Source organism: Cyprinodon tularosa, unplaced genomic scaffold (genome assembly GCF_016077235.1).
Source record: "Cyprinodon tularosa strain WSP-4 unplaced genomic scaffold, ASM1607723v1 ctg228, whole genome shotgun sequence".
Classification (NCBI taxonomy): domain Eukaryota; kingdom Metazoa; phylum Chordata; class Actinopteri; order Cyprinodontiformes; family Cyprinodontidae; genus Cyprinodon; species Cyprinodon tularosa.
Genome location: NW_024038851.1, coordinates 1,462,813 through 1,485,022, shown reverse-complemented (window position 1 = coordinate 1,485,022; position 22,210 = coordinate 1,462,813). Strand labels below are relative to the sequence as shown.

General features: G+C 39.0%; 2 protein-coding genes and 1 long non-coding RNA gene across 4 annotated transcripts; 1 reads left to right on the top strand and 2 right to left on the bottom strand.

Moving 5' to 3' along the window:
* Positions 1-2,415: 2,415 nt before the first annotated feature.
* LOC119784531 lies at positions 2,416-3,959 on the bottom strand. Its single transcript, XR_005280941.1, has 2 exons — positions 3,853-3,959; positions 2,416-3,238 (listed from the first exon to the last, which is right to left on the bottom strand). It is a non-coding gene; the product is annotated as an uncharacterized LOC119784531 (long non-coding RNA).
* Positions 3,960-5,116: 1,157 nt separating this feature from the next.
* Positions 5,117-10,896, top strand: ubxn1 (UBX domain protein 1). Of its 2 annotated transcripts, none has more exons than XM_038286579.1 (10): positions 5,117-5,166; positions 5,526-5,590; positions 5,680-5,733; positions 7,260-7,375; positions 7,467-7,557; positions 7,653-7,844; positions 8,103-8,154; positions 8,232-8,354; positions 8,744-8,927; positions 10,314-10,896. In XM_038286579.1, the coding sequence occupies exons 2-10, from the start codon at positions 5,532-5,534 to the stop codon at positions 10,370-10,372; spliced, it is 930 nt and encodes a 309-aa protein (XP_038142507.1). In that variant the 5' UTR covers positions 5,117-5,166; positions 5,526-5,531; the 3' UTR covers positions 10,373-10,896. The 2 variants fall into 2 exon arrangements, with proteins under 2 accessions (XP_038142507.1, XP_038142509.1); XM_038286581.1 differs by having other exon boundaries at positions 5,155-5,217.
* Positions 10,897-12,317: 1,421 nt separating this feature from the next.
* Positions 12,318-21,561, bottom strand: si:ch211-114c17.1 (pre-mRNA-processing factor 39). The gene is made up of 15 exons (XM_038286582.1): positions 21,486-21,561; positions 20,580-20,836; positions 20,371-20,496; positions 20,124-20,242; positions 18,971-19,138; positions 17,972-18,152; positions 17,526-17,630; positions 17,254-17,386; positions 17,015-17,172; positions 16,808-16,934; positions 15,727-15,998; positions 15,341-15,525; positions 15,171-15,245; positions 12,767-12,923; positions 12,318-12,642 (listed from the first exon to the last, which is right to left on the bottom strand). The coding sequence occupies exons 1-15, from the start codon at positions 21,541-21,543 to the stop codon at positions 12,544-12,546; spliced, it is 2,220 nt and encodes a 739-aa protein (XP_038142510.1). The 5' UTR covers positions 21,544-21,561; the 3' UTR covers positions 12,318-12,543.
* Positions 21,562-22,210: the final 649 nt, after the last annotated feature.

Genomic DNA, 22,210 nt, shown 5'->3' with positions numbered 1-22,210 from the left:
TATCAATCTGTTTTTATCTGCATATTTATACACATCTTTATCTGTGGATATGTGCTTAATATATTTTTAAGGTTGTAATATTAGTTCTAAGGTAATTAAAGACATTTTGAAAGATCTTGGAGCTGTAGATTAGATTATTTTAGCTCACATTTGCCAAAATTTATGCCCAATATGGATTTGTTGTTTTGTTTTTGTTTTTATGTTGTATATTGTCCACTTTGGATGTCTTTGGGAATTTTGTGTCAGTGCTCTGTTGTCTGTGCGTTGAGTAGTATAACAGAATTTTCCGTCATATATCTTATCTCTGTCTGCACAGTGGCGTGGTGTGTTACAATAGATTGTGGGTTTAAATTGCAGCAAGAAGGTCATGGGTTTCAATCCTGGCTAGTGTGTTTCTGCATAGAGTTTGCATGTTCTCTCCAGGCATGCGTGGATTCTCTCTGGGTAAATTGCATATAGTTTTCACCCATGAACTGCTGGATATGAATACCAGTTCCCTTTTAGCCGAACAGACAGATGGTGGAATAAGGATGTTTTATTTCTATTTTCTTTGTGACCATATCTAGGCTGTATTTCTGGGAAGGGGTGAAGGGATCTGTTACACTCTGTAGTCATTGAGCTTCAGTAAGTCGTATCCTTTTGCATTTAGTTTCAAGAAGCTCCTTTAAACTATTCATTGGCTCTATAAGAAAGTTTCATTTCACTTTTGGTTTTAATTCTATTTTTACAGTAACTAAATCCTTTCAGTCAACCACTAATGGGAATCGGTTTCTTTGGGGGATTTTGCACCTATGGAAAAACATTTCAATATTTATTCCAAGAAACCTTTCACCATTTATAAGAACTGACCTTATAATCTATTTGACCTAACTGATCTTATTATAACTGAACTTTTTGTCATTTATCATGCCTTCTTTGGCGGAATTAACTGCCATCAAGGATTTTTGGTCACTGGAAATGAGGCTTTTATATCCCCACAGGAGAACTTTGTCCCTCACTTTACTCTGGGATTGTATTAGAATTAGTCCAATAAGAAGTGTTTCCAGTATGATCTGCCTTTTTAAGGTCATTTCACAGTTAGATACTAAATTGGACTTTAAAAAAGCTTAACCCCTTCATTTTGCTTCTTGGGAGCCATTCAAAGGTGGACTGGCTGCCTAAAAATATTGTGCTCAAGACTTAGGTTGGAATCTTAAGGAGGGACTTTTTCTATCAGAAAGCAGAATTCATGGTTTGATCAGGAAATCTAAGCAGGAAATCTGCCCCTTATTAACATATTCCCACCTCCATGCTTGTCCCTGGCTTTGGGATCATTAAAATACTTTGGGGTTCTCGAGAAAGCTGACTTTAACAAAGGTAAGTAAGTTCTGCAGTGCCCCTTGGTGTTGTTCTTCATGCTCGTCGCTCATTCATGAACTTCTGCATGAGTCTTTAATGTGCTGCCTAAGTATTTGTGGCAGGACAGAAAGGTAAGGAACCATTATTTATTATAGCATGTTAGGATCTCTGGGGTCCGTAAGTCTTGAAAACAATTGTCAGATCAGCCAAATAGTTAGAGCTTCTTGTCCAGGTCTGAAATCTCTAGGCTAATTCCTCTTGCCAGACTCACATGAATCTCTGTCCGCATATACTGACAGCTTTATTTGGTGGAGGGTTTTGTTTATATTTATGTTCAGGTGAATTTAGTTTGTTTGGAAATTGGAGTTTGGTTTGGTTTGATGTTAACCAGTCTCTTTTTGTGTGTATTTAGGTGATTTATTTATTGTTGTTGGTCAAATTTGTCTGAAATAAATTCCTTTTCGTTCGTTCGTTCATTCATTCATTCATTCATTCATTCAGACTCAGAATAAGTGATTGTCTTAGGCCTGCAACTGATCAGAGCAGGACATTTTTAATTAGAGTAGTCACTGACCATGTTTGGGTAGCTTGCTTACCCCTCAATAAATACAATGACAATATTAAACCACTTGTTTTGTTTTGTTTTACTGGACTTATCCTTGCCAAACATGAAACCCCTATTACTAATCTGAAAAAATTCAGAGTAAAGAAATGAGCAACATAATAAATCTGACATCTTTTTTACAGAACTGTAGATTCATTACACAAAGACTGACTCATTTAAGTATTAATTGTCTGTTAATGTTGATGATTTACACAATCTAACAGAAAATTCAGTTTCTTCTACAATAAAGTAGATGTAAAGAATCCATATAATTTACACATATCAGTTAACTTGAATTACTGATATAAAATAACTCTTTGATCACGATAAAATTTAGTTAAATAAATGTTGAAGTACTTTATATCATTACATAAAGCTATTTTCTTCTGTAATATGAATAATGACCTTCAGCTCAGTCCGTGGTTTAGATCTGGTTAGTCAGCATAATGAAAGAAAGGAAAACAGACTCACACTTCATTTGGATTAACCCAGAAATTTTTATTTTATAGTCAGCATCAAACCATAGATTGAAGTAAGAAGTTGACCAACTGTAAAAGGAGTGAGCAGGAGAGCTGTTGTGGGGTTTTGATGAAAAGAGGTGTCTCTCCACAGATAACAGCAGCTCCACTGGAAGTCAGAGCTTTTTTCCAAATGGAGATGCTGTTACAGCTGGTGAGACCCACAAAAATAACACAGCTGATAGGAACAATCAAAAACACTTCCAGATATGGCCGCCCAGTGTTCAGCTGACATCTACTGATTACTGAGCTGTAGCAAGAGCCTCTGTTTTGCTTGAACGGGCAATATGTGCCATTTAAGTATTATCTTGAATATAACATTTGGTCTTTTAAGTCTCTCATTAAGTCTAACTTAGGGAAAGTAATAAAATGCTGCCCTCTTTTGTTCAACTCACCAATCACATCAAGTCACAGCATTTGACTGCCTTTCTTAAATTCAAACCTACATGAGATAACGGCCATACCTGATACAATATCATAGACATATCATAAACCTAATCTTGGTTTTTACAATGTCCAAGATTACATTTTACCCTTTGACTCCAATAAAATCAGAGTTATTCACTTAATAAACCTGTTAAAAGTGTGAAGAGCCAGATGCTGTTTGGCAAAAAACAAGTTCAATTCCAAGTGTATTTAAATCAAAATGTGATTTTTAGGTATTAAAAATAGTTTTTCACGGGCGTTATGGACTTTTTTCCACTTGCATGCTCCATCTTTATCAGCCCTAAAATGTGACTTGACATGTCCTTGGTGAACTTTGACTTTAACCCGTCCCCTGTAAAGAAGCAAAAACAGAGCCATAAAGTAATTTCAAGATAAACTAAAAGACCTTTATCCCCATCATTGTCCTCAACTTTGACCACTTTTATGTCTTTTATTTGTTTCAAAGAGTATTTCAAATGGGATGCTTTATGACCATAAATAAAAGTACATCATTCTGAGATCTGATGTAAAAATCATCTAACATATTTTTAACACTTTTTCCTAAACAACAGTACAAAATCAAAAGAAATATGATGCCAACAATTCTGTGCATATGAAACTGTCATGCATAGACTTTGTTTTTACCAAGAAGCAAACAGCTAACCCCAGCAATGTTTAAAAAATTGGTTTTGCTAAGTTACATTTTATTTTAATAACCTTATTGTAGAAGCTGTAACTGATCTCTTTAAAATTATATTCAAAATAAGCATTTTATTGCTTAGATAGCAAAAAAAAAGTACCCCAGCTAACCACGAAATTTTGATTTGACAAGAGAAATGAAAACAAGTTCATAGTTAATTAGAGTTTTTCTGTACGGCAGTATGAACTCTACCTTTACGGACAGAATATAAATCTATTGCATATCAGTTTTACGAATAACAAGAAATGAACAAAGCTCATACTTACCTAGTTAAACCTGTGGGCAAATAGTAGAGGGACAAAAAAAAGCAAAGAGTTACAATTAAAAGAAGGAAAATCAGAGAGCGGCTGAAAGAAAAACCACCTAAGGAGAGAAAAGACTGAGTAATGGTTCGACTAGTGACTGAGAGCTGCTTAAGACTGCGTGGGGGAGAGTAAAAATTAATCATTACTCTTACTGTAAATATGTAACAGACCCAACCTGCACATAAAAGTCAGCAAATTATATAGTTTGAGCATCGATGAACATGCCATGATGGGATCAAATCTTACTGGCCAATAGAAACTGAACCCCTGCAATAAACTAAGGATTATCCACACAATGGAACCCTTTTCTTTGCCTGCACATGAGTATTCAAGGGTAAAATATGAACTTTACACCAAACTATAGACCTTACTCGGGTTTCTGAAACTATGCACATTTTGGAAACCCAATGAGCATTTAGAAAACACTTTAAAACAAATCTATAATCCAATAAATACTGAACTTCATTGATCTCACATTGGAGAAATTAACCTCTGCATTTAACCCATCCCCTTGGGGAGCAGTTGGCTGCCATCGTGGGGCACAATCAGGGGTTAAGGGTCTTGCTCAGAGAGCTAGAGTGGCAGTCTGTTGGGAGTGAGTTTCAAACTCACAACCTCAGGATTCTAAGCTCTATGCCCTGACCACTAGGCCGCCACTCCCCAATGCTGTATTGTGCCAGCTTTAAGGAGTGCAAGATTTGTAAGACCAGAGATTCTCAAATTCAACATTTTGGCTCAGTATGTAGTTTGAGTGTTGTAGAGCAATTCCTTGGATTTAAAAGAAAAAATATATATATACATATTACATAAATAATATAGATAGATAGATAGATAGATAGATAGATAGATAGATAGATAGATAGATAGATAGATAGATAGATAGATAGATAGATAGATAGATAGATAGATAGATAGATGGAGCACTCCAAAACCAAACCATTCTCCCTGATATGCTGAGAAGGTGCTTGTAAAAGTATCCATCGCCCTTGAACCATTTTTTCCATATTTTCTTATCTTAATTTGACAGCCAGCTATAAATTATATTACAGGGTTTTATGTTATCATTGGCCTTCATAGTCCATTAGGGAAGTGCAAAATTAAAGAGCCTCTCCTTTTTTAATTATTTATCTATGGTAATACGTGTGATGTTTGCAGACATTATTATTTAAAATAACGTAAAAATAAAAGGTTTTTGGAAAGTGAGAAAATAAATGCTTCGTCTCTTTTATCCCTTTTGGCTTTCCGTACTACTTGGACATTGCAGCAGGCGGATGTGTAAGTAGCTAACAACGCTGCTCTCATTTACATTCTGCCGTATATATTGAGGTCCTGAAAAAGTACCCATATGAATCACACTTTTATGTGTAATATACGAAGTTGATGTTTAGCAAGAACGGTTTATTGAAAGTGTACGTTATTCAATTTAGACAGTAAGTTTGGCTTCGTTAGCGGCAATCGTGCTAACATTAGCTCTTAGCATTTTTCCAGCTGTAAATAGCATGATAACAAACAACTGCTGCTCAGCGCATGTTTTTACATTTGCTATTGCTTTTTTTCTCTAGTAATGTTATGAATGATTTTACTTTAAATATTATACTCTTAAGGGGAAATACTTATTTGTTGTTTTCCTGTAGATCAAAATGGCAGAGCTAACAACACTAGAGAGTCTTTTGGAGATGGGCTTTGGAAGAAACAGAGCGTGAGCAATGTCCCTCACTCCAGATATGATTGATTTTAACTATCTAGAAGTTGACTCATTGTAACATGTCCTTTATCTAATTTCCTCAGAGAGAAAGCTGTGGCTAATACTGGAAACCAAGGGATAGAGCAAGCAATGGATTGGTGAGACATAGTGGTTATTGTATTACTTGTTTCCTTCCCCTCCTATTTTAGTCATACTTTCTTGTATCATGCCTCTCCTGTTATGGTTACTTCTCATCTCATGTTTTCCCTCAATCCTTGTTATCCTTCATTCCTTCTTGGGACCTTCTGTTTTCAATAGAACAATAATCAATCTAGCCTGCCTGATCCACCCTGTAGGATATAAATATAAATGCCTTTTAAAGCATTCAAATCCTATTGGCCATTTACTCGTTGTCACCATTTAACCAGAAGCTTTAAAGTATTCTATTCAGATTTTATGTAACCGTGTGACAAAGTGCGCCCATTGTAGGCATAAATGAGAAAAAACATATGCCTCCTTAAGTATTTCTTCTGTTATCTCTTTTGAAAATCAAACAATGAAAACATTAGTGTAAAAATCTGTTTTAAATACGGTTGTATGTGTATGTATATATATATATATATATATATATATATATATATATATATATATATATATATATATATATTTATATACAAGTAGTCGATTGATGAAGCAATCTAAAGTTGTCTGACTTTGTTAACTGGCTAACAATTAATTGATAAGTACTTTGTTAAAAACTTGAGGTTTTAAAAATCAACAAGATTATTCTATGAAAAGAAAGGTAAAATAATATATCACAATATGCCAAGGTATATTAAGAATCAATTATTATGCCAGCTGGATTAAATACTGATTAAGCAAAAATATGCTTTATTACGCGTTTTTAAAGGTATCTACTGGATATACAATAACAGGTACCTATTAGATAATAATAAATAAATGAACAAAACCCATGCAACAAATATGACTTCCAGTGTATAACGATGTATAACTATTATTAAAATACAGGGCATTTTACTCTGACATGCTATTAGACTATGTTGAAGTGGATGGTAAGTGTGATATAGTTCTCTTTTTCTCAGAAAAATAACTTGAATGTGACCAAAGTGATAATAAATGGGGAAAAAATAAATGAAAATGAAAAAAATGTCACCCATGCTTTAACATAATGACTAAAATAAACTCATGAAACAGATCTGGACAAAAATGACGAGACCCTTAACTTACGGTAATACAACCTTAAAGAAGGACACTTCAGAATGATCCAATGTTTTCCTATTAGCCATTCTTGGGCGTTTTTAGCTTGAGATTTCATTGAACCCCACAGAGATTCAAACACCCTTTCCCAGATGAAGCAAAGCAGCCCCACAGGATAACAGAGTCTCCTCCGTGTTTCACAGTGGGGACAGTGTTATCTTGTGGATATGCTTCATTCTTCCATCTGTGAACATAGAGCTGATGTGCCTTGACAAAAAGTTAAATTTTTGTCTGATCTGTCCAAAGGATTTTTTCTCTTCAATTGGCAAAGTGAAGTTTGGTTTAATCTTTGAATAGTTTTTGGCAGTACATCATAATGGTACATATATGGTATTATCATAGACAAGAGCACAGTGCCACCGGTTTCTTTCATGCTGAGCTGTTGTTTTGGGTGTGTTTTATTCAGGTTAATGGAACACGAGAATGATCCAGACATCGACGAGCCTTACGTTCCTCCTGTGGGGAATGTTTTAGGAGGAGAGGCAGAATGTCAGGAGCCGACAGCAGGAGATACAGCTTCAGGTTGGTGCATGTTTTTGTTTTGTTTTTGTGATGGTGGGTCATAATAAATAAATGTTTGAGATTTCATGTTGTTGACATGTTTTCTCTTCAGTAATGGCAGAGGGAGATGACATGTGCTGCGAAGACCCGGAGGGTTCAAAGCGGCCAATGACAGAGGAGGAGAAACGTGAACAAGTCAAAAGGTCGGCACAGATGCCAGGCGACTTTTAGTGATGCAACAGGGTTGAATTTATGCAGTTGTTTTTTTTTATGATCTGGTATATCGCTGCTCTCTCAGGCTGGAGGAACTGATGCGAGTGAAGCAGGCAGAGAGAAGAGAGCGTGAGCGAGCTGAGGAGGTGGAGCGGGAGAAGCAGCGAAGGAGGCAGGGCCAGGAGTTGCAGCAGATCCGGCAGAAGATACAGGACGATGAAATGAAGAAACTTGCAGATCAGCGAAGGAGAGAGAAGATGGAAGACAAACTGGCCAGGTTAGCTCCTTGAAATATTGAATATTAGACGTTTGAAGTGACAAAAGAAAATCCATTTTGTTAGCAGTCAACACTTAAATGAGCTAAGATCCTGAAGGATCATAAGTCACCATTATGCATGTAGCCAGATTTGATTGACTTAGCAAGATGCTATCTATAATGATGCAGTTTTTGTTTATTACTCATAATAGTGCAGTTTGGTGAAAATTTCTTGCCTTTAAAGTTGTTTTACAGTCTTTTCTTTTTTGTCCCTGTTAGGCAAAGGGTTAAAGACAAAATTGCACGAGACCGAGAGGAGAGGGCACAAAAGGTACCGCAGACACAGAGCTGTATATTTATTCCTTCTGTCTGTAATTCTCACCCGTCTGTTTCTTTTCTCTGGTTTAGTTTGGAGGTGGTGCAGCATCAAGCACAGTGACGCCGACCCAGCCGACCCCACCCAGTCCGTCGTCGCCCACCGGCCAGGGGCCCCCACCCACAAAGAAGGAATATGATGAGTCCAGGATACAGGTGCCAGTTGTTTTGGGTTTTAAGATTTGCCTGTTCGCTTTCCTACCTTTTTTGTGTTTCATTGAATCCATCTATAAATCATAAAATAAAAATAAATTAAATAAATGATCTTCCATAAATTTATGGTAAATGTTGATAATTATTTAAAGTAAAATAATAGTAGAACACTGAGAACTATAGAAAATTGAGTGTGGATCTTGTACACCGGATGCGGGTAGGGAGTGGGTTTGTTGTCTTTGCCCCTGCCATTTATCTTTTTTTTCATGAAAGAGATTCTAAGGAATGACGTTTCTTCCTGTCTAATTTTTTTTAGCTTGGATGCAGTGAGATAATTTCAGATGGTTATAATGCGTCTAACTTCACTCTTCCTTTCATCCTATTTTTCAAAGGTTCGTCTGCTGGACGGTTCCACCATCAACACGGTCTTCAAGGCCCAGGAGCCGCTAGCGGCAGTGCGTGTCTACGTTCAGGTGAACGGCAACACACCTGAGGGTCAGGACTTCACACTGCTGTCTCCCTACCCGCGTCACGTTTACACTGAAATGGACATGGAGAAACCTCTTAAGGAGCTGGGTGAGTGCTTGAATAGAAGTCAGTTTGAGTTAAAATGGTTCTAAATTAGAAATTTTAGCTAGCTTTTAGCTAGCAATACGTAAAAGCCTTTTTTTTTTTTTTGCAAAAAAAAAAAAAGTTTTCCCCTGGAAACTTTGCTCAAATGTTCAAAATTTCACAAGCAGCAGAGGCCGGAGTTGGAAAAACTTAACTTTTGCTGCTTAATGCACTTCATCAACCAATCAGAGAAGCTGATCTGGGAGCTGGCAAGGAGACAGACACAGCACTGCTGATGCAGAGAGCTGTGATCACTCCTCTGAAACAGTTTATTAATGCCTAAAGGCAGCAAAATGTTTGCTTTAATTAGTCTGGTGCCTGCAGTAAGTACCATATACCTAAAAACATCTACTCCAGCTGCATCCCACCTCGGAATGTAGGAAATAGCGTTTTAGAGAGTCTAAATTTCAACATTTTCCAGGGGGAGGATGCCCTAATGATGTGATACATAATGGTGTACACCCAATGAATTTCTTGCTAAAAGCCTGATCATGTCCGTTACCCCTTTCACAGAGGCTGAAAAAAAAAACAGTTTAAACCTGGGAACCATCAGCTTTAAGTAGCAGTGGAAACAGATCAGTGACGCGTGTCTACCCGGGTCAAATTACTCCGTTAGTGGCCCCCGTTAAAATCACCTCTGCTCTGATCGGCATGCAGTGGGAACATGCCGAGAAGATGGAAGACAAACTGGCCAGGTTAGCTCCTTGAAATATTGAATATTAGACGTTTGAAGTGACAAAAGAAAATCCATTTTGTTAGCAGTCAACACTTAAATGAAAATCCTGAAGGATCATAAGTCACCATTATGCATGTAGCCAGATTTGATTGACTTAGCAAGATGCTATCTATAACTGTCCAGACCCGGGTTGACCTGCTAAATTACGTGACTCCATTGAACGCAATGTACAGACGTCAACACGCTGCGCCAGTCATGTCTGATCTAACAAGCTAAAACAGCAGTTTACCTTCGATAAACATGGCGCAGCTCTGGTGAGAGGGATTCGGATGGATACAAGAGCGAAACAATGCAGCACATTTACTACGCACTGACTCCCTTAAACGTTTATCTCCCTTTTTTTACTTTCTTGATTTCTGCCGCACTGTTGACACATCGTTAACTCAGTGAGATGGTGTCGCCAGATGCGCAGCTGGTAAGCTTTGGACAGAGGCCACGAAGCTTACCAGTGAGGGGTTAGACACTGCCTATTTTTGCCAGTGGGAAGGGCGCCAAATACTGATCGTTAGCGGGTCAACCTATGTTTGAAAAACATGCATTTCTAGTTGATAGGGAGCTTTAACCTCATGATGGATTGATTGCTGAGGCCAACTAATCATCTTGTCTTTGCTCAGGTTTGGTACCTTCAGCTGTGCTGGTTGTTGCCAAAAAGGGAGAAGGATCTGCTCTGTGAACCTACCTCACCACGACGTTGACACCAGAACCGCCTGAAACAGATCGATCCGGGAACCGAACTGCTATCTGCTAGTATCACCCAGTTTGCTGAGCTAATGCAGAGACGAGGTGAAGCTGCATTCAGACATGTGAGCTCGTCAGATACTGATGTGGGTTTGGTTTCTAAAACTGACTGAATGCAGCTTCAGTTCTGCAGCAGGACCTGTTAGACTGCTTTAGGCATTGCACTGGACCTTGAACTCAGCTGATTGAGCTGAAGATAGCTAGCTTCTGGCTGGTACTTCTTCGAGGATCTCTGGTTTCCTTAAGATGAAAAAAGATATATATATACACACATAAAAAATCCTTCAGTTTTAACTCGCCCCTTGAACTGCTAAGTGGTTCTGAAAGGGCCTTAAGTTTAATTCCTGTAATCTTCCTGTTTTTGTGCCATTTACTTTGACCTTTTTTTTAACAAGTTCAGATTTGCTGAAAGCCGTGTTCACAAGAAAACGGACAATAAAGCTGGCTGGGAAAACTGAATTGATGCTTTGTGTTCTATTAATATCCTGAACATTTTGAAATCTGATTAGTTATTAGTTGAAAATGATGCTATCTTATTCAAGGTTTGTCTTCCTAAGAGTATGCCATGTGGACCTGTTCTATCTTAGTTTGCTGTGTAATCTGGAAGTTAATGAATATAAAGAAACAAATACGAAACTTTTGTGATTCCCATAAAGGGTAGTCCCCAAATAAATAACAGGCTCCACTGATGAACACCTACAATTAGAAGAAAATTGTCCTGTTTTGAGTATTAACATGCTTTTGTGATGCATTTCATAAAAATCAAGAAATAAGACTTTAAATTGCGGTTTCCTGGAAACATTAACTGAGTTTTAACTTTCTATGAAAAGTCAAATGAAGAGCAATGTGGAATCAAAATGTTCCCACTTGACCTTATGGAATCTGCTTTGAGATTTTATTACTAATGGGAAGCCATTCGTATCATTACCGGTTTGCTTATTTAAGACGTATGAGTGGATTTTTTTGCACACAAAAAAAACAAACCAAGCCCTTATCAAAACTCACTAGCTTCGACTTTAAATGCATCACTGAAGGACTTTGCTTTTTGACTTCAACTGTCCTGCAACGGCTAGAACACGGTAAGCATTTATTTAGCCAATTATTTCTGCAGATGAGATGACTCACTACACCCCCTTGTGGTGCTTCTAATCACAAACTACTCAGCCTCACAAAGAGATTATTCAGAGGGATGCTACCGGTATATTCTGGAAATTGATCGACTAAAAATAGGTGTCTTTTATGTGAGAGATAATGCTGCATTATTCACCAATATGGATTAATTTCAAAGCATTTTGTATGAGGAGCTCTTGGTGACTCTGAAGTAACATGGACACAATCATGGCAGGAATGATCAGACCACCCTTTGATTCTTCGGTTTCTGATCCTAAAGGTATTTTACCAGAAGAATACAATCAACACAGACAAAAAAGTAAAAAAAAAAAATCAAAAAAAGCAAAGAGAAATATTTTTGTGAAGGACCGTAAGCTGAAGATGATCCTTAAATTCAGTTTGGAAATCATCTGGATGAATAAATTAGGTCATCTGGAGAAAAATAACCACCACTTGTTACTACAGTTGCTACAAAACTCTCCTCTGCTTTCGTAAACATTAGTGAAACAACCAAACAGACTCTAGTATTTAACATTTAAACTGGGAACAATCCACTGCATTGGCTTGGCTACATTAGAAGCTGGACTACCTTCGTGCAACAGTTGTCCACTGGTAAGTTTGTTCACATGGAGTTGAACAGAATAAACTATCTAAAAGATTCAAGATGTGACTGTAAAACACCTTTTTTGTACATTAAAAAACAGACTCCAGAATGGTAAAAATGTCATTCATACAAAGCAGAGTTGGAGAAAACATGGGCACATGGGACCATGTGGTAACAAATATGAAAATTTTAATTAAAATCGAGTGACTATACAACTAATGGTTGCCATGGTTTCCCTTTCCCACCTTCTCCTCCTCATTAGAGACAGCATTAGATGAGTTTTTCCTCCACCGACCCTGAGCTGAAGACACACAGAGAGATGCTGGGATTATCTGAGTTCAAGTCTGTCTTTCAGAAGCATCCAGCTGTTTCCAGAGACGCAGTAGTTTGGTTTAACTGGGCGGATAGTAGGTCTGATTGTAGTTCCAGGTGTTCTGGTAGCCATAGCTGCCGTAGTTGCTATAGTTACCGTAGCTGCCATAGCCTGGTTGCTGAAGAGCGGAGAAAGCAAATCAAGGTTAATAAAAAGGTTTTGGACATTAACATGAATTTATGATTTCTAAAATCCAGGAAAGAGAGCTTTGATCGTTTTAATGTCCAAATTGTCACTTCCACCTGGTACCAGCTGCTGTATGCTCCATATCCGGCCTGTGCGCTGGCGTCGGTGCCCGCCACCGCCGTGCTACTGGGCACCTGGGACATGCTGGATGCCGTCTGTGCAGCTGTGGAAGAGCCGTCGTCTGTTTTGCTTATTTTCTCTGGATCCTCGTCCCTTAGGAAGCAAAATGATACAAATAAACCTTTAAGTCTAAACAGCTCTGAGGTCAACGAACGAACCATCTAACTCCAGGATGTTTACATGAACACCACCTGGTTAAATGCATTTACAACCCTGGAGTTTTTACCCACGTTTTAAATTTATACAAGAGTTAAAGCACTTTATTAGGATTTTATGACAGAAACAGTAGCAGAAAAGTTGGAGAAATGTGATGCATGGCTTTAAAAGACAAAAAGCTGAAAAGCATGAAGTTCATGTGCAGATTTAGCCTTACGAAGTCGGTACCTAGCAAAAATATCTTTTGCTGCAATTAAAGCTTCAAGCGTTTGGGGGTTAGGTCCCAGCACCAAGATTAATGCATCAATCGTTATAAGAACTTTAACTGATGTTTGCCGATCCAAACATTGTTTTCATTATTAGAGAGGGGAAGTGTTTCCACTTTTGTTTCAATGAAGATTCATTTGAGTTACTTTTAAGCCATACAAAAATATTTCCTAACGTAACCCTAGTCCTGTCGTATTTTTAAATTGAAGGCCGCATTTTCACCGCATTTTGTTATTTTTATTTGTGTTGTTGGGGATTTGAACCATAAACACTTAGTCATGGCCTGAGAGCTTTTTAAACGACTCTAACGGATATCACTATGAAAAGACCAGAATATTCCAATAAAGTTTGAGGTCCAGCCCATTTTAAACATCAATGTAAAAGTTTTGCTCTAAATAACTAAAGAACTAGATCTGGGCCATTTCAACACATAAATATGCTCTGATCTCAAGCCTTCCAGTTAATTTATGGCGATATGTTGATATTCATTCTGCTGGAAGGTAAAGATTCATCAAAGTCTCAACACAGGGTAATGTACAGCATTCACCTTCCATCAGTTTTTCATGAAACTATCAATTTTTCGGGACATCTTATATAATCTTAATACAAAATGTGAAAAGCACCAAGAGGAGAAACTTTTTAAGCCTTTTAACAACTGTTAGAAGTGTCGGACTGCAAGTAGCAAACTTAAAGTAAATTCTTTATTGAAGAGCTTTGTTTTTTCATAATATGTGAAAAACTTTAAGGATAATACAGGAGGGTGTTAAATCCTGCTTGGCATTTCTGCCTGTCGCACCTCCTCCGGTGCCCATGGGTCAGCTGCAGGGTCATCAGCCAGGAACCACCATTCACCAACGTTTCGCCCCTTTAATCCTGGAACGTCTCCTGGTGGCGGGGCAGTGACAGGGACGTCTCCCTGTCACCCCCTGCAGCTGAAAGATGTTATTCCCTGCAACTGTTATCTGGGGGTTAGGTGTTATTCCCCCAGGTTCTGTCCTTCCTCCGCAGCCAGAGCCAAAAGCTCCCTTTCTCCGCCTCCTCAGCCAGTTCCTTTGTTGCCTTCCTCAGCCTTCCTCCCCTGACTCCCACGTCTTTCAGGAGGCGTATGGTCGACAACCCTGTGAAGCCTCGGCATCCGACCTCTACTGGGTAGATGGTAGTCTTCCAGCCCGCCTCCCGGCACTCTGCAGCCAGCTCTGAATACTTGGCCTTTTTTCGCTCAAAGGCAGCTTCGATCCCTTCCTCCATTGGCACAGTGAGCTCAATGAGGGCTACCGCTCTTGCCTTTATGGACCACGCCACAATGTCTGGTCGGAGAGATGTGGTGGTGATTTCTGTGGGAAACTGAAGCTTCCTGTCCAGGTCAACCTTCATGCTCCACTCCTGGCCAGTAGTGAAGGGCCTTGAGGTTTCTCTTTCTCCGATCTTTAAAAAGCCTGACCTTCCGATTCCCATTTTGACCGACAGTCTGTGTCTTTATAACCTACAGCCTGTGGTTATATAAGATCAAAAGACACCTTCAATATTTCAATCTTATCCAACTATTGCCCTGTGATAGACTGGTGAACTGTGTAGAGTTTATAGCTGGAGATGGGTACCAGCACCCCTCGCTACCCTGCTTGGGATAAGCATGAAGGAAAATGGATGTATGGCTCAGATTGGTAGAAAAGGTTGGCTTCGCAGACAAGTATCGGCCAATCACCCATCTCCCAAAATCAAGAACATTTTCAAACTGGTTTCCTTTTCTCCTACACTGTTTACATGCTGATCGCTGCTGCACTTAATAATGGAAATGTTAATTTCACTGTTGTAAGCCATAAGCAATGTAATGTCGTTTGTTGAAAACAACATTTAAGTTTGTCTAAGTCGGAAGTGTGGCCATAATTTGATGTTAGTTTTTTTTGCCTCCTTTCTCACCCGTTCTCTGCCTCCCTCTTTGTTCCTCCCAGCTCGTCCAGCAGCTTCTGATGCACGTCATAGACGGACAGCACCCTGCAGAGGAAGCAGAGTTCCATGTTTAGCAGGAACTCCTTTAGCAGAACCGTTCTGGATGATCAGAATCTGCAAACAAATCTACGAGGTTTAACCTTTGAACAGAGTTGCTGTATTCCTCTGTGAACTGCAGGCCTCTCTGTGACAGAAGCAACTTGGTTTGTGAGGTGAGAGGAGCCTCCAGGGCTCGAGTCACGCACTCGTTCACCGCCTCGGCTGAAGCCCAGGGGTCCCCAGACAACTCCAGGTCCAACAGGTTCAAGTGTAGCTTTTCATTATCCTGAGGGGGAATTAATTCAAAGAGAAATGGAAACAGATTTTATTATTTTTTTAAAACAGCCAAAAAAACAAGTTAATTTAAAGTTTGGTTAAAATAATCCCAGTTTGGGAGGTATAACAAAAATATAAACCCATACTAGTGCAGTTTAGCTACATCAACTGCAAGGCACAGTTTTCTGCCCAATTCCATCTCTAATCTCACCGGGCTTATTTCCAGGGCTTCCTGTAAAACCCTGCGGGCGCCGTCAGAGTTTCGGACCACTTTAAGCAGCAGACGAGCCAGTTTGATGGAGTAGAAAGCGTGCAGCGTCGGCCTCTCTTTGGATTCAGCCACTGCCTCTCGCAGCAGAGCCTCCGACTGCTCCAGCTGCCCTGCTCGTCGTTCTAAAGCTGCCCTGCGGATCCGCACAACAGCCAGACCAGGAACTGATTTCTCCAGGGCCTCCAGTATGCGCCGGGCCTCGGTTAGATTACCTGGTGGAGACAGACATGCAGTTCCAGTGAGCTGAAACTAAACCTTTAAAACTAATGCTACATTCAGTCTGCAATCGCTGGAAGCAGCAAAAACGCTTCTGCTGCTTCATTTGTTATGCTTGTTCACATGAAGGTCAGACGTGCGTCAAGAGCATCCAGTAAAGTGTCCAGATGCGCCCGATGCTTCTTCTGCTCCTGTGTTCGATGTCAGAGAGCGGCTTTGCTATATTTGCTGTTATAAGTGGGTAACAAGTAGTTTTAATGTTTTTAAGTGAGAAAGTCGACCTTAAAACTGTGTAATCAGTTTATCAAGATTACGATCCTGCCTTCATATATTATTTTGCTGTCGCAAGGCAGAGCTCTGTCCCTGGAGGCTTGAAAGTGTTTTATTATGAATGTGGCTCTGCAGAATAATAAAATCAAACATATTTTGCAGGAAGGTTTCAAAATGTTAAGTTAATTTAGGCGTTAGTGAACTGTTTCAGGGGATTGATCATAGCGATCTGTATCAGCAGTGCTGTGTCTCTCTTCCTGCCAGCTCCCAGATCAGCTTCTCTGATTGGTTGATGAGTAGCAAAAGTAAAATTTTTCCTTCTCCAGCAGCTGTTGCTTCTGAAGCACATCAGATGCTCAGAAGCGCTGCTCCTGCTGCTCAAAACGCGCTGCAGGACCTTTTGCTGCGCCTTGATGTACATCAACCATTGATTTTGCATGTAAACTGGCTGCTTCTGCAGCCTCTAGCGTGTGCAGGCTGAATGTAGCATTAAACTAAAGAGGGAGAGAAAAAAAAACAAAAGCATCAGCCGTACCATGCCTCTCCTCAAAGGTGGCCCACTGCATATGGATATTAGGTTTGTTAGGGAGGTGGACCTCACAGGCTCGCCTGTAGACGGCCCGTGCCTCGCCCACACTCTGCGGCTCCAGGTACTGAATGTACTACAACACAGTGCGAGTGTTGCATGTTATAACAAGAGCCTCAGAGGTAAAGGAAAGTAAAGATCAGTGAAGCATCTCACCCTGGTCCAGAACTCCTCATACAGTGCGCAGGCGATCAGGCAGCGCTCAAAAAGAATGCGGACTCTGAGGTCACCCTGCAAGGCTGTAGCAGAATCATCTGATGCTTCCGGACGCTGGGTTGGAATCTCAGATTCCTCTGTTGATTCCTGGTTAGGGTCTGATAGAGGGCAGCAGTATTAAACATGCAGGTGATTTAAAAGAAAATGTGTGTGTATATATATATATATAAAATCTTTACCATGCGTGTTGTCGCCTTGTGCGGGGTCTCTGGTGTCCCTGTTTAGCTCAGCGATCTCCCAGTCCAGGTAGGTGTGCCAAGCTCGGAGCTGGACGCGGTCCAGTGGCCTGACGTGGAAATAAGGACGCTTGATCTGTTGTGACAGGATGAGGAAGGAAGAAAAACTTAGGCATCATTATGTGGAAGCAGGCAGGAGTTCATTTACATAAAGACGGCAGATGAGGAGATAAAAACAGGGAGAGGAACTGAGAAAGAACCCGGCAGAAACTCACAGCATCTTCATAGTTCCATCTCTTCCGGACCTCTTCCTCATTGTCTTGGTAAACTTTGTCCCTTCGGAGCAGCACCTGCTCCCTTATCTTTTGAATCAGCTCCTCCTGAACGCAGAGCAAAGGAAGAGGTCATTTTTATACTGTTACATATCAAATCTCTCACTGGTACAAAAACATTTAAGTCCCAGTAGGAAACGTCCATCTAATCATGAAGTTTAGGCTCTCTTTGACTTTTTAAGACTTTCAATCAGAGAGAAAAACTTCCTCCCAATAGTCATCATGAATGCTAGTTATTACTAGCTAATATATTCTTAACAATAAACCATCAATTTAACTTTTGAATAAAATCAGTGTTTAGACCTTAAATAAAGGAGGAAGATCCAATAATTAGGAAGCTAAGGCTTCCTTCTAGTCAGAAAGTTGGTCGAAAACTCTGTAGCACTCACAGAGTCTGCGCCCTCAGGTGTAGTGGGCTCTTCCTCTCCTGGCGGCCGCTCCTCCTCCTCCTCCTGAGACTGTTCAGCCCGCTCTGCCTTCTGGCTCTGCCGGCAGAGCGCCCTCAGCTCCTCGTACTCGTCAGAGGAGAGCACGTCTTTAGGCGGGTGGCTGTTCAGGTGCTCTTTGAACCTGACGGGACAGAGGATGGGCGACAGGATGAGGAGAATTACTGAGAAAACAAAAGAAGAGGCACTTATGAACGACAGAAATGAGACACTCCTAAAATGAGCTGCATCTTCTAAGGTTCCTGTCATAAGTCGTCAATAATTGTCAAAGCAGACGTAGCTTCACGCTGTGTTTGGGGGAGTGAGGAGTAGCTATCAAACTGGGATTTCCTCATTTAAAACAAAGATCAACTGAATTACAGTTGACATTTTAAACACATTTGATCACTTTTTATATAAATTGAACATCAACATTAAGAATTAGGCCATCCTGATTTTTTTTTTCTTCCAGACTAGCCAGTCACCCATCTGGGCCGACTTAGCTCAATATAAACTAATTCCAGTCACCAGTTTATTTTTATCAAGTAAATCAAAAACTTGAAATACAAGTTGAATTTAGGGCTGTTAAAAAAGAAAAATCAATTCTGAATCAATTCCTAAAGATCGATTCATAAAACAAAAGATTGTTTTCCACTTTTCTTACAGCTCCCATTAACTACCCTCTCTTAATTTGCTGCTAAATGTTAATACTGGTATAAGTAGTTTAATATAGCTAACAGTTAATAACAGGTAAAAGCATAAATGCTTTTAATATCAGTAATTCAATTTGATCAGACCAGATTCAATCAAAAACAACGAACTCTTAATCTAGAGAATCAGGATTCGTATCGGTTCTTGTCATGTGATCAGATATCTAACCCCAGTTTATTGTGAGCTTCTACATGTCGCCCTTAAAGACACGTCTGCAGCAGTATTTGCTCCAAAGTGCTCAGATGGTCTCACATTTCGTAGTGTGTGTTGTAGCGCTGAGTAGGAACTCTGAGGACTCTGTCCATGACGGCCGTGGCGTTCCTCAGGTTTCCGTGCTCTTTTTCCCACTCCATGTAGAGAACCCACAGACGATCCGAATGGAAATCCAAACCGCACGCAGCAACGGCGTTCTCGAACACACTGAAAATGTTAATCCAAACAAAAACCATTTTATCATGTTATTACCTTAACTTTTTCTGTGTTATTTATTCATTTTCTGCTCTCATGGTTCCTAGTTATAATTTCAAACATTTCCGATTTAAAATTCCAGAAGTGTCCTAATGTTAAACTTTGACTTCCTGAATATTATCCTGTACTATTATCCACAGTTTTCACATATCAAACATTGATGGGAATAGCTTCTAATTGGGTGATTACCATTTGGACTCAAATGATCAACTAATTTTTAAAATCTTGTAGACCAAAATCTAGAACTGTTGGACTTGTAAGTCTGTCTGGATTTTTTTTCAGTTTCTTTAGAACATCCTTTGTTAAGATTTGCAGGATAGATAAAAAATATTTGTGTTAAATTTGATGTTTTAATCTTTTGTTCTCGAACCAGACTTAGATCAAGAGAGAGAGTCCAGTTTGACTAAATTTAGACATCAACAGGATGCAAACATTGGAAGCACAGCCCTTAGCAAAAAAGTTTAAAACAAAAGGAGCACTTAGTTTAATATTCAAAAACACAAAACTGAAATACTGCTGGAAAAAATGTTAGAAGATTACAAAAGTAGAGCGGGTCATTTTAACAGAAACACTACTCTCAAATACATTTATTATATATGGTAAACTTATTAGACCCTTTACAAAATGAAAAAATGAAATGTGTGTGAAATACAGAATAGAATAAACTTCTTTCTAAAACATTTTTTAAAATGTTTTCTGTATCTGAAAACTGTAATTTTCATTCATTTAAAATTACAGTTTTCAGATACAGAAAACATTTTTTTTAGCATTTGTAGCAGCTCACATGTTTAATTACCTACAAATACTAAATTTTTTTATTGTATTCCAAAAGAAATTCAATAAAATTTGGAGCAAAAACTAAACGTTTCCCCTAACTTTTGGGAATGATGTGTAGAAAAGAACCTCACATTCAAAAAGTGACTGAAAATTAATTTACCTGCGAATCCGTACAGCTGAGTCGGGCAGGTTCATGTCTAATGTTCCCAGCAATAGATTGATGTAGTGGATCCAAAGATCTACACTCAAAGGAATAACTTGAAGCCCACGAATACACACCTGACACAGCACAAGTGAAAAAAACACACACACACACACAAAAACAAAACAAACCAAACATCAGTTTACACAGCAATTGTAAAAAAAAAAAAAAAAAAAAGTAGAGCTTTATGGCCTTTGAGTTGAACCTCTTCTGCTTTGTTGTTGTCTGCGGCACGGCGCTCCAAGTCTGTAAATTTCTTCCAGTAGCCGTAGCAGAGTGGATACCGAACGAGGAAGGCCTCCAGTGCTCTACGGTACGCTACAACATGACCCTAATAGAAAAAGAGAGAGGATAAGTCCCGCTCTGAGTCTTTATAGAGACAGGAAACGCAGAAAGACAGCTGGAAACCCACACCTCCTGCTCAGAGTACTGGAGCAGATCGGTCCAGCTGGTGAAGTCTTGAGGATTGTTGTGCGCAGCTTTCCACAGACGCTCAAAGTCTGCAGGTAGTTCGCCTTCCTTATTTGTTCCTGTTGGAGCTGTGGGGCAGTTTTCAGGGGTTGCAGAAGCCTCAGGGGCATCAGTCGAGCCGCCATTCTCTTCTGTGACTTCAGGAGGAGGAGGCGGCGGCGGTGGGGGCAGTGGTGGAGCCACCTCAGTGACATCCATAGCTTTAAAGAAGAGAACAAGAGTAGACACTTTATGCACAATTCTTTTTTTTTTTATTATTCATCAGGTTTTTTTTTTCTATTTATCAGTTTTTGACCTTTAAATTCAATATTACCATACATGCAGAATATATTATACAGCTATATTTGTTTTTTTATAGAAGATATAAGTTTTTAAAAATAAAACTTGTTATGAAAATATCAGTATGTAAGACTGTAACTACCTTCTTGGGTTATTACTTGTATTTTAATATTCAAAATTGAAAATCTGAGTTTCATTTTCCTGTAATGAGGGACAATTTTGGAAAGAAAAACAGCTGCAGTTATTATTCTGAGAATGAACCGATGAGTTTAACAACCTGTTGTAAAAAAAAAAAAAATAAAAAGTTAAGCTCTAAACAAAGAAATATACATATGTTTGCAGAGCATCCACTTTATAAATGTGCACATATAACAGCAACATCTCATTTCACAGGTATCATCCAGCTCTGCTGCTCTGTGTTGCTTTGTAGCTTAGCCTAGCTCGTCGTGCCTTCCCCTTTTAAAATAAAATACAACGTAAGATTTTATTCAAAAAACTTGCGGATAAAGTTAAAGACGTATCTGAAAAGCCGGGGGCTGATTTAGTGTGAAAATTCATAAACGACTCTACCTGAAGTCTCCTCAGGCATCCCGTTACCGCTCATCTCATCGCAGCCCTCCGCCGCCATGATGGAAGAACCACTGACGTCATTAGCATGCGACAAAAAACCTAAACGTCAAACTGATTGCTGTGCCATTAATGGATTTTAGTTTAATTTCCACATAGCAACGTTTTACTTGCATTTAATACATTTTAATTAGATTTTTTTCAAAATATTTCCTTGCATATGTTCATTAAATTTTCTTTCTTCTGATTGGTTAATTTTTGAGTCCAGTATGGCAATCAGCATTCATGTGCTCTGGTTTCCGGTTTTTATGGAAATAAACGTTTTTAAAAATGTCATATATAGTTTTTTCATGATTTGGTTTGTTCCAAATATTTTATATACATTTATTTTGGCATCTGAACAAACTCGAACTAGCTCTCTCTTTTACAAAATCAATTTACTCTTATACACCAGATAACACCTGAAGCATCCTTGATAAAGTTCTTCTCTAAACCACACAGTTCATTTAATTTTAATTTAATAATTTTATTTCATTTAATACCTTATTTCATCTCCAAAAACTGATAAATATCACTTTTCCTGAGCTCTTAGGCATTTCAATTAGAGTTACTTTAAAGACCACAAGTTTAGCTTTCAAGTTGATAAAAGTTGAAGATGTAAAATGTTGTTTTTCACTCGTCTTCAGTTGGTCATTCAAAACCTTACTGCTATAGGATACTTTTTTTAT

Excerpts from the sequence above, each read along its gene's own strand:
- ubxn1 (XM_038286579.1), top strand. The coding sequence starts at position 5,532 with ATGGCAGAGCTAACAACACTAGAGAGTCTTTTGGAGATGGGCTTTGGA. Across the intron at positions 5,734-7,259 it reads ATAGAGCAAGCAATGGATTG|GTTAATGGAACACGAGAATG; the intron begins GTGAGACATAGT and ends TGTTTTATTCAG. Across the intron at positions 8,355-8,743 it reads ATGATGAGTCCAGGATACAG|GTTCGTCTGCTGGACGGTTC; the intron begins GTGCCAGTTGTT and ends TATTTTTCAAAG.
- si:ch211-114c17.1 (XM_038286582.1), bottom strand. The coding sequence starts at position 21,543 with ATGGCGGCGGAGGGCTGCGATGAGATGAGCGGTAACGGGATGCCTGAG. Across the intron at positions 20,837-21,485 it reads GATGCCTGAGGAGACTTCAG|CTATGGATGTCACTGAGGTG; the intron begins GTAGAGTCGTTT and ends TCTTCTTTAAAG. Across the intron at positions 18,153-18,970 it reads TACAACACACACTACGAAAT|GTTCAAAGAGCACCTGAACA; the intron begins GTGAGACCATCT and ends CTGTCCCGTCAG.